Below are 11,424 nucleotides of genomic sequence, written 5' to 3' on the forward strand. Positions count from 1 at the left end.
GAGTGATAGAGCATGACAAGTTGTTTCTCGTAGAACGTACTGCATATCAAGATCGCATTTGCAAGGTCAATAGTAATTGCATTGCCGCCATGATGACTATTTACAGTAACTTGGAACTAGCAGTTCCAAAATAACCTTGAATGTTTAGTCATACATTCTGTTTTACCACACATTATGTGATCACATGTACTCCAGTAAATCTTTATGACAATTATGTTTAATAACTAATATAAAACAATCACAACCTCAGTCCAGTGTTGCTGATCCAGATCCAGGAAACAGCCATCGCCCAAAACGGTTTCAGACTCATTTTTTCCACCAAAGACAAACAAGAAGTCTTTCCCTATAAAAACAAACAAGTTTGCTTTTGGTATCATTTAGAAAAGGAAAAAAAAAACAGCTCAGACTTTACCTTTATGACAGACCAGAGTGGCAGAATGTCTCCATCTGAGTGGTGGATGAGCACCTGTACATTCCATCTGCTCTTCACGAAGTTCAACTACATCTTCAGGACCAGGTGAACCTTCAAGATGGAGGGTGACTTTCAAAAGGCCTCTGATCGGGTTGACCGGAGACGAGCGTCCTCCGTATATCACAGCGGCTCCCCCAGAAATAGAAGTAACACTGTGGTAAAGGCGAACACCTGGAGGAAAGCAACGGTTTTAGTTTAGCCAACGAATCTTAACTCATTCAAACCCAAAAACGTGTAAACACGTTTATTAATACTTTGTCCTTCAATCCCAAAAACGTAGTTACACGGTTTTTTTCTTTGTTTTATGCAAGAATATACGGAAGGCTTTGATGCAGCATCTGACATGAAGACGTGGGTTAAAGCAATGGTACTAAAAAAAAATAAAATAAAGAAAAAAAGCGACCAGCAGGTGGCAGCAGAGTATAAGAGATCAGCCAGGGCTATGGTGCAACAAGCTCTTTTTGTCAGTGTTTTCACCAGGAATGTGAATAATGATTAAACTTAAAAACAGAACAGAAACAGATACAAATATACTTTTTTTTTTCCTGATGAAAGAAGAGACTGATTTTTCTTTTGGTAGGTTCCATGTTTTTATCGCAATAGAACACAATAAGCTGTGGGCCTTGCAAAATCCATCACAGTAAAAGAGCTGGGAGCGAAGGAGGTTGCTTCAACTGAAACTGGCTGGGAGTGATTTAGATAATGAGCCAAAACTTGTGATGAACTTACTGGAATGGGCTGAGGGTTTGGCATGGACGGATCTCCAGCCTTCAAGGCCTTGATACAGTACTCGACTCGGAGCCCCTCGGCCAGTCCTGCAGGAGCCTCCGGTAAGCAGGACGTGTCCTCCGTCCAACAATGTGGAGGCCATCCCGAAGCCCTCCACACAAACCGGCTCTGTTTTCACAACGAGGCTGGTGGGGCCCCAAGATGGGCACTGGAGTGGCACTGAAGGGTAGACCAAAAGCACTACTGCAGTAACAGATTTCAGAAATAAAAAAAAACAGGTAAAAGGATAAAGTATAAAACACCTTCAGGATGAACAAGCAGAGCTTGCGCTGTGAGAGAACCTTGAGATGCTGTGAGAATGAAGTAGTGTGAGCATTTCTGGTGCCACTCCTGACAAATAGAAGAGATATCACTATAAGTCAAAGTGTTTTGTAAATTAAACTCTCATGTTAATCCAGGGTTCATTTCCCTTTAATTTAGGAGCTTGGAAAAAATGATTGCATATTAAATCTCAATAATAGTATTGAGGAAAAATTGCGATAAGATTATTTTCAAAAATGTTCTGTCAATGTTTTTTTTTTTTTTTTTTTTTTTTTTTTTTAAATTTCAGAACTAAAACTGACCTCATACTCATCAAAAGGCTCCAAACATTCCACTCGGCATCTCTCGTCATCAGGAATCAACCTGAGGAAGAATTCGTTCATATCCAAACACGCACACTGCTCCCATCCCTGAATACAACAAAAACAGCAGGAACGCACACTCGTTAAATCAACTTAATAAATATAATAGGGGTGTCAGGCGACTAAAATTTTTAATTATAATGAATCACATTACTTCAATAGTTAACTCACGATTAATCGCAAATTTTAATAATAAATCTGTTCTAAGTTTTCATACTCTTGTTAACATAAAAGTGAAAAAAAAAAAAACGTTAAACTAATAGAAATATGGCTGCATCTTTTAGTCACAGAAACAGTAATTTCACAATAAATAATAAAATTGAGATAAAATTAAAAAGATTTATTGTACTGTAAAAAAAATTGTACAATACTGATTTGTGTTGAGGTCCTTTTTCTGCCACCAGATGGCATAATTGCATTTGTAAGACGGTGACAGCTGGGTGCATTTTTCTTTTCATATTAAGAGCTATCTAATCTTTAACATGACGTAACTAAATTGTAAAATACAACTTGACCCCAATCTCCATAATTATATTATGCATTATTATTAAATTTATTATGAATAAATTTTAACATGGACGTGTCTTCTGCGTTGCGACTGGAATTCCCCCTGTACAGACTTTCCAACTAAGGGCCAATCATTAATCGTGTGTTTAAAAAAAAAAATAGTGGCGTTACAGGAACTTTAAATTAACTCAAAATGAATGCACTAATTTTGACGCCCCTTAAAATATAATTTTATTTCCCCAAATAGTGTTTTAAACTCCAACCGCAGAACCCAATTAAGGCGTCTCATTCAACAGTAACAATAACCACAGTATCTGTTAGCAAAACACATTCATAAAAGAATTAACTCATCATTTCAACTCTATTGCTAACCAATGCAGCAGCACCGAGCAAAGCATGTGTTTCCAACAGTTCCCTGGTGCAGTATTATATATCATCTTGAACGAATTAATAATCTAATGCATTTTTTTTTCAAGGAAATATGGCAACTACTACAGTAATTTTGCAAATACTGGCCTTGTCAAGGAATCTCTGCCTTTGTGCGTGAGTGTCGGGATATTGTCGGAGTGCGTGCAGAGTGGAATTCAGTTTCAGGAAATGCTCCTGCATGATGTGACCAAACGGATCTTGAGGATGGAACTGCTCGTACATCACAAAGAGAGACTGGTGCAAGAGCCTCGCTGCCCAGCTAATGATGTCATCTGACCTGGAGGAAAATAATGTTCATGAATTATGATTGTGATCGTTACAATTGGATTTATAATAAGAATGAGACCCGAGCTCAAACATCACTGATCTTTAACCCGACTGGGACTTTTTAGTTTTAGGAACAAAAAACAAATATTTCCTGCAACTTCGGTTGGAAATGCAGCTCTCCAAAAGTTCCTATTCTGGGTTAAAGTCCTCAAAATCCAAATGCACTGTTTTGTTACTGTTGTGTTTCCATGTAGGTGAGCACCACTTCGGAAAGAATCAGAGTGGGGGCATTTGGATCCAGTCCCGCCTTTAGTAGAGCTTCTTCTACATGAGAACCATGTCGCAGATCCGCCCCTAGCAGGAAGTACTGACTGCTCGACACGTACGCAGGCCCTACAGACACACATGATAGGCTATGTAGCAAACCCTGTAAATGCCACTGGATCAATGGAGTATTTCACCTGTTGAAGAAAGTACATGCTGAGAGTCCAGCATTCCCGACAACGACACATTGGATTGGATCAGAGCCGCCTTACGCCGAGTCACGTCTGGGAAATCGACTTCAAACACGACGGCCTTGTTGAGTGCTGCGTCTCCGTACAGGCGGAAATACAGTGAGTCGAACCCGGCACCAAGAGACAGAATCTAGAAAAGATAGGTAAATATAAGTCATGTGGCTGTAAAACAATGTGATTGATTTAAGTCACTGTTAACTTGCTTGTCGCTTGGCACAATGCTGTGTGACTTGCAGGAAGGTCCGCACACAGTACTCCACTGCTCTCCAGCGAACATAGTAGCCCCTACATAGTAGTTAACATAACATTTTATGATTTACTAAAAGGTGCATACATGTTATTAATAATAATGCCAATAATAATAATAAAAAACAACAATAAATACTATTACATAACTAAGTGATTAAAGGTGAAGTCCATTAGTCCCACTAGTCTAAACACGACATTCTGAGTGATTAATATTGCGTTTGAGATACATGAATTAAGTCCACCAGTTTTTATACATCACATGAATGGCTACAGGTGATACAGGCAATAATTTGCACCTAACTAGTCAAAGAACATTTAATTATTAATTCTTCTAATTGTCAATATTTTTCGCTGGTACATAGATTGACAAAGATACATTATTTGCAGTGAATAAATCATAATTTTCATGAAGATGAAATAGTGGTTACCGATATTCCAGTGCACAGTTGGAGGGAAAAACAAGCCCACATTGTAGGCAGGGCTAGTGGCGCAATGGATAACGCGTCTGACTACGGATCAGAAGATTCTAGGTTCGACTCCTGGCTAGCTCGATCACCTTTTTAATCTAAATTTACTGCACTCAACTGTAAGTGCGCATCGGAATCATTACACAATGCGCTATCAAGCAACCTATTGTAAAACTCTAAAGTACCTTACTGTTCATATTTCGCATACTTGATACTATTCCAAGCATGTGACGTGGCCATCACATCACTGCAAGCAGGACACGTTCATTTGTTACAGCAGTCGTGTCCGCGCATACATGAATGTGTTGTGTGTTTACCGACAAGAAGGGCAGCTTTGTTAACCTGTTAATGAGTGGCGATCTCCTCGCGACTTTGCACACGAAGTGCTGCAGGAAGCAATCTTGGAAGTAGCCATGAGCTGCAGCAGACACTTTACTCACCACACTGCTGTCATTGGTCCCTTGCACCTGAAGAAACCAAGTAGAACTTGAAGGCATCACAAGCCTGCATTCATGTCTGTTAGCGTAAAGAACCTCACCGCGGTGTCCGAACCCTTCTGCTTCTTTCTGTTAGTCATGTCTCCTGTTAGGTCTCACGTTACTGTAAAATACTACGACCTACACATTTTAGTGTGTTGTAACTTGTTTAATTTCTCCATGGCATGGATGTGGAAACAGTTCAAATACTTGTCACTCGGCCTCGCCGTTGACAGCTTCTGTTGCCATCAGCGCCTCCGCGAGGCCTGGAGGACCTCCTCAAGCGGCGTTGCCGCATGAATAATAAACTGGTCATTAATTAATTACTGCTTGGTCATGAGTTCATTAGATTTGGATTCCCCCTCCAGCTCAGTTTGCCCTAAAAAAGGCCCTGCTGTTTGACAATTAATCATTTATTTGTTGTGACCGTAAATGCATCATTTCGTCATGCATCTCGGGCTTGCTTGACAATGCTGCAGACAGGCCGTGCGCATGCGCGTTTTCCCCAACAGGAAGCGTTTGGCTTCAACCAGCTGATGTTGCTACATTGAAGTCAACAGACAGGGGAAGCGACACTATTTAGGGTAAGTGTCTTTGTGTCCTCTCACAGTCTTGATCGTAATATTCAAGGAGGAAAGCTGTCATTGTGTTATGAAATCGAGTGTCGAATAGTTGAGCCTTTTAGCATTGTAACCTCTTTCTGACGTCCAAGCTGAAGTGGACATACGTAGCGGTATCATGCTAGCGACCAAAGAAACGATAACATCTGATGGCGTCATCACAGGAATAAACAAGGAAGCTCATGAAACGTTGGCCAAGGCCGTGTATTGTTCTATGTGACAAGGCTGCGGTGAGATGTGCTCGGCATTGTTCGCTAAGACAGAAGAAACCGCATCTCTAATATCTATTCGTATTGTGTTGTAATGTCAGGTTGTTAAATGGTAATTTATTTGCAGACGCCAGTCAAATAAACTACACCCACAAAGTTAAGCAATTATATTTGCATTATAAAGGTGTCATGTTGTTATGTAGCAAAGAATGGGCTTCAGTCATGATGCAATTTATTGCATATTTTTCAGACAATCCAGAGATAAATGCTACTGAAAGAAATGCATTTACGTTTTATAATAATACATTTACATTAGGGGTGTGAATTGCCTAGTACCTGACGATTCGATTCGTATCACGATTCACAGGTCACGATTCGATTCGATACCGATTAATCCCGATACGAATTTATAAGTCGATTGTTGCGATTTTTTTCATTCAAATTTAGAAAATGCTAATCAGTGAACTTGTAGAGTGTAAGATTTGTATGAAAATGTATTATTTATTTATCTGAAACTTCAGTCTTATAGAGGTTGTAATCTGTTTGATGCTTGAACAGCATTAAAATAAAATATTAAGGCTTAATGTTACGTTCATAAAACATTCTTCCATGCTTAAGGTGTGAACCCTAACCCAAAGTAAGATGTTTTGTTGAATATTTTTCCATTAAAAATGGAAGTTTAAAAATCGATTCAGCCGCCTATTGAATCGATTAGAGAATTGAGCGATGTAGTATCGCGATATATTGCCGAATCGATTTTTTTTTAACACCCCTAATTTACATAAATGCAGCTGAAAAAGAGAAGGTTAGATTTTTTTTGGGGGGGGGGGGCAAATCTGCTTTCAGGTTTTACAAGGTTAGCTAGCTGTCAGAGTAAGTTCCCACTGCAGTCCCAGGTACCTATTAGGTACTACCTAATACATGGCCTAACATTATAACATCACAATATCAATATTTTTCACACAGCCTATAGTTCTAAGTCAGAATAAACTGATTGGAAGTCCGAATAAATGGATTGTTGTCATTAATTCACGTCTTCTGCCATCTTTGGCATTCATTTATGTCCAGTATAATACAACTAAATAGAATACACTTTTTTTTTTTTTTTTTTCTTTTTTTTTTTTTTTAAGTCCCGCAATGGGGCGCTACAGCTCAGATCATGCCTGCCTCACAGTTCTGAGGATATGTGTTTGAATCTCATCTCTGGCCTTCCTGGAGTTTGCATGTTTTATTTGTGTGCAATTTAACAAAGTTATTTTTCAAGGTCTCTTCCCATACATGTTTCTAACAAACAAGCAATAAACATACCTGTATTACAATAACAGATCTATTATACATAAATGTTTTGATCTTATGGATTGAGCTTATGCTAAAATAAAGGCAAATGGACCTTGAAAGCAGTCCTTTAAGCGTTCACGATAAGAAGTTCACAAAATTCTACCAAACAAGTGTCATAAACATCAGTCAGTAAATCATAAGTACGATTACAACAACAATGCTGTCAAGTCAGTGGCTTTATTGTATAGAAAATGGATCCATGGATGTTCTGCAAACGTGAAATTGAGGTTTTACAGCAGCAAAGTGAACAACTGCAGGACATGGGATTGATAATATGAAAGTTAGTATGATGAAATATCCATAAACTGTCTATGTACATACTTACACAATGAGACTGAGAAGACCCTCATCCAATCTGTCAAAGAGAAGTCAGGACATCATCAGCGAGGCTCGAGCACACAGGTTGGAGGCAGAGCGACAAGCGAGCTTCCCCCGACGGCACCCTCACACGGGTCGCTATGAGCTCCAGAGGGAGTGGCGGCCGCTCCAACGGCGCGCTGACGCAGACCAAGATCTGCCAGTTCAAGCTGGTGCTGCTGGGCGACATGGCGGTGGGCAAGTCCAGCCTGGTGCTGCGCTTCGTCAAGGGACAGTTTGACGAGTTTCAGGAGACCACCATAGGAGGTGAGCGCTGCGAGGAACGGCATGAAAATCTGTCTGTTGTGGCATTCACATTTGAAAAAATGAATATTTTTATTTCGCAGCTGCGTTCCTGGCCCAGTCAGTGTGTTTAGATGACACCACTGTCAAGTTTGAGATCTGGGACACGGCAGGACAGGAGCGTTACCACAGCCTGGCACCCATGTACTACCGAGGAGCTCAGGCTGCCATTGTGGTTTTTGACATCACCAAGCCGGTATGCAACACACATAGATTCCATTGATACAGGAACATAAAGGGTCAATAATAAATGAGTCTTTTACAGGATCAAACATTCAAGTCAAGTTTATTTATATAGCCATTAACTCATTTGCTCCCAAAAACATATAAATATGTTCTATTTTAAATGTATTAAGTGTCAGAAAGACGTATTTATACGTTTTTTGGTTTTTTTTTTGGTTTTGTTTTTTTATGCTAGAGCATATAGAAGGCTTTGATGCAGCCTCTCAGCTGCACAGAACGGGTGAAAAAAAATGGTTGGAATTACAAAAACGGCCAGCAGGTGGCATCAGAGTATAAGAGATCAACCAGGATCATGAGAAGGGACCGTAGATGTGGTAATCAGCTTTAAACCTTTATTCAAAATAGTTTAACATTCCATAACTTTCAGACAGGTATAAAAAAACAAACAAACTGACTGATAAAGAGTGAAACAATCACCATTAGCAACGAATAATAAAGGTGTAACACGAAAGTCATTTTCCTTCATTGTCCTACAAGTGCAGAGAGTCCAAGTGTTGTAGTTTGGCCGTTCTGAGTCACAAGATAAAGCACAAAGTAATGCCTACTCACATTATTGCTGTTTTGGCTACAAGAGTAGAGGTGTACCTAATAAAGTGGTTGATGAGTGGCACTGTGCTGTGTCATCATCCAGCGTGTGTGTGTGTTTTGTTGGCGTGCGCAGGAAACCTTTGAGAGGGCCAAGGCCTGGGTGAAGGAGCTGCAGAGGCAGGCCAGTCCCAACATTGTCATTGCTTTGGCGGGCAACAAGGCAGACCTGGCAGAGAAGAGACTAGTAGAGTATGAGGTAAGCAAAAATAAATACCTAAATATTGATACAGTCCTTGTATTGAATTTCATTGACTGTAGTTGAATATCCTGCTACAGATTTGGACCAGTAGGAGGCACTGTAGTCTGTAATACCATTCAAACTAATATTACTTCAGTAACTATATTCTAACTGTAACTTGTGACAGTGGCAAAAAATAAATATATAAAACCCTGTCAATATCTGCATTGAAATTTACAGTGGAACCTCAAAAGTGGAACATGCATTCCTTGATTCCTAAAATGTTCTAATTTCAAAACGATATTCACCATAAGAAATAATATAAAGTACGGTAAATTTGTATGTTCCGAGATGAAATAGTCACCGTCATAAGACCTTCATTATACATAACAGACCATGCTTCAAGTTTTACTTTCATATGTGGACAAACAAGTTATTCACTGTAACAGAAAACTAAAATGAAGGAAAACAGATGCGTAATGGATTCTTGATTGTTGGAATCAATTACATGTAATTTTGTATGTAATTAAAATCAAATAATTTCCTGTTCTGAAACGAGCAAATTGTCAGTCAATTGTCAGTCAATTGTCATTCCTATATTGCAGTAAGAAGTTACATTTCTGATTCAGTGGTACCATTACTGGTACCCTAAGGATGACCAAAACTGCAACAACAACAAAAAACAAAACAAAACAAAACAAAACATATAAAACAAATATAATTCAAATAAAAATACATGGAAATAAAAACAACTCTTTCTCTCTCTCTCTCTCTCTCTCTCTCTCTCTCTCTCGTTCATCTCTTTTTTTTTTTCGGTTATTGTATGTCAAAATTGTATGATGTAATGTTTGATTGTCAATAATGCTGTCCGAAAGGAAAAATGAACAAATAAATCAAATCAAATCAAATCATATATAAATAATAAATAAATAAAAGTAGTAAACAGAAAAAAACAAACGCAATTCAAAAAATAAAATATAAAAATAAATGTGGAAATAAATACAGAAATACATATATGTTATTCAAATGAGGGGGTTGTCCAAAGCATGTCACAACTGAGAAGTCTACTGCATGAAATAAATTGTGAGAGCAGATAATTTTTTATTTATTGATTTATATTTAATTATATTTTTTACATTTATTTTTGTATTTATTTCCACATTTATTTTTTATTTTTGTATTTATTTTTACTTTTATTTATGGATTATATATAATATAATTAAATTTATATTTATAATTTAAATATAAATATAAATTTATATATATATATATATATATATATATATATATATATATATATACACATATATACTTTTATTTCCATTTATATTTGTTTTTGTATGTAATTTTGCAATTATATTCACTTTCATTCATTCGTTCATTTTTAATTTTGTCACTTTTGGGCCTCCATACCACCCTTCTGTGGACTGGTGGCATCAGCAAAAAGCAAAAGATTTTTTGTTACCCAATGTTTGTTTTCGGTGGCGAAGGAAGCGCAGACGTACGCAGACGACACGGGCCTGCTCTTCATGGAAACCTCGGCCAAGACAGCCATGAACGTCAACGAGCTTTTCCTGGCCATCGGTGAGTTGCTCTTCATCTCTCGCGATCTCCTCTGCAAATTTGAAAGTCATTACTTTTAAATCCCAGTGTAAGTTTCACAGGATTACCCTGACCTGTCTGTTAATAATTGTGTTCCTGCAGCCAAGAAGATGCCAAAAACAGACACCCAAAACCCAACACACGCGGCACGACATCGAGGGGTCAACCTCCAGGACCCTGACGCCCACTCCACCAGAGCTTGCTGCGGCGGGAACTAGATCACGCGCACCCCCTTTCATGTCCGACCACTACAAACCCACCCCAAAAGTACCCCTTCTCCCTCGGCCAAACATCTCCAACGATCATCATCAGTGTGAACCAAGCCAGTTGGGAAGTGGGAAAGCAACAACTAAATGGAGGACACAAATTCTGCCTTGTATCATTTCAGCTTGACTCCTGTCCGATAACTTACAATTGTACAAAGCCAACAAGCAAACAAGGAAGCAATATGAGGTAAAATAAATGAGGCTACATGTGCTTGACACGCTTCATCTGTCTGGTCCTCTGGGTCCGAAAATTAACCAACACATTTTCTGCGTCTATTATGTTTTCGTATTTATGTCGACTCCATACATGTCCTAAGGTACAAAGCAAAATACATGCTTATTGCTCTCACACAATAAAGGCATGAGCCACAATGCGTTTGCTGACATAAAAAGACGTACCGTACTTGCTAATGATTACAGGTGCGTAGCAGAGCACCAGAAGTGCTGATTCCTGATGGAAGACGTTTTCAGTTTTGTCAACGGATAAAATGAAAAAGTGAAATGAAAGAATTTAGTCTTGAGTGTATTTGTGTATGTGTGTGTCTTATGGTTGCTGAAAGTGAAAAGAAAAAAAAATGTAATAAAATCCTACATAAACACAACCTTATGACATTGATCAAATGCGTTGAATTAGGTTGCGCTAAATGAAAATTGCTGTCAAATCTGAATCAGATGTGGCATGAATATGGTTGTAACACAAGCTGCAAACAGCAAAATGTAAGGATTTGATTTTTTTTTGTTTTTTGCCTTTTACAAATGATCATTTCTAAAATGATGTTGCATATGTGTGGCTTCTCATAAAAACTCGACTGAGCATTCTTGAAAGAATAACCTACAGAAATAAATTCATATTGATGAATTGTAGGCAGGAATGTGTAAGTGAACTCATTGTGTTTCAATTTTGATTTATTTTTTTTTTTGCACTG

General features: G+C 38.4%; 2 protein-coding genes and 1 non-coding gene across 6 annotated transcripts in view; 2 read left to right on the plus strand and 1 right to left on the minus strand.

Annotated features, from left to right (window-relative positions):
• The window catches only part of lcmt2 (leucine carboxyl methyltransferase 2), a 17,020-nt gene extending 11,565 nt beyond the window's left edge, over window positions 1-5,455 (minus strand). For both annotated transcript variants that reach the window (XM_077536453.1, XM_077536452.1), the window contains exons 1-11: window positions 4,857-5,455; window positions 4,661-4,785; window positions 3,806-3,887; window positions 3,549-3,732; window positions 3,324-3,480; window positions 2,908-3,097; window positions 1,825-1,932; window positions 1,504-1,591; window positions 1,202-1,420; window positions 413-643; window positions 246-343 (exon numbers count right to left, since the gene is read on the minus strand). In XM_077536453.1, coding sequence (XP_077392579.1) covers window positions 246-343; window positions 413-643; window positions 1,202-1,420; window positions 1,504-1,591; window positions 1,825-1,932; window positions 2,908-3,097; window positions 3,324-3,480; window positions 3,549-3,732; window positions 3,806-3,887; window positions 4,661-4,785; window positions 4,857-4,895 — 1,521 coding nt within the window. In that variant the 5' untranslated portion in view covers window positions 4,896-5,455. The remainder of the gene's footprint in view (window positions 1-245; window positions 344-412; window positions 644-1,201; window positions 1,421-1,503; window positions 1,592-1,824; window positions 1,933-2,907; window positions 3,098-3,323; window positions 3,481-3,548; window positions 3,733-3,805; window positions 3,888-4,660; window positions 4,786-4,856) is intronic.
• Window positions 4,330-4,402, plus strand: trnar-acg (transfer RNA arginine (anticodon ACG)). The gene has a single exon. It is a non-coding gene; the product is annotated as a tRNA-Arg (tRNA).
• On the plus strand, window positions 5,210-11,370 carry rab5b (RAB5B, member RAS oncogene family). 3 transcript variants are annotated; one of them, XM_077536465.1, is made up of 6 exons: window positions 5,210-5,378; window positions 7,326-7,585; window positions 7,666-7,817; window positions 8,526-8,648; window positions 10,121-10,214; window positions 10,335-11,370. In XM_077536465.1, the coding sequence occupies exons 2-6, from the start codon at window positions 7,420-7,422 to the stop codon at window positions 10,448-10,450; spliced, it is 651 nt and encodes a 216-aa protein (XP_077392591.1). In that variant the 5' UTR covers window positions 5,210-5,378; window positions 7,326-7,419; the 3' UTR covers window positions 10,451-11,370. The 3 variants fall into 3 exon arrangements, with proteins under 3 accessions (XP_077392591.1, XP_077392593.1, XP_077392592.1); XM_077536467.1 differs by having other exon boundaries at window positions 5,246-5,378; window positions 7,331-7,585; XM_077536466.1 differs by having other exon boundaries at window positions 5,301-5,378; window positions 7,295-7,585.
• Window positions 11,371-11,424: the final 54 nt, after the last annotated feature.

This window comes from Festucalex cinctus, chromosome 11, assembly GCF_051991245.1.
Source record: "Festucalex cinctus isolate MCC-2025b chromosome 11, RoL_Fcin_1.0, whole genome shotgun sequence".
Lineage (NCBI taxonomy): Eukaryota > Metazoa > Chordata > Actinopteri > Syngnathiformes > Syngnathidae > Festucalex > Festucalex cinctus.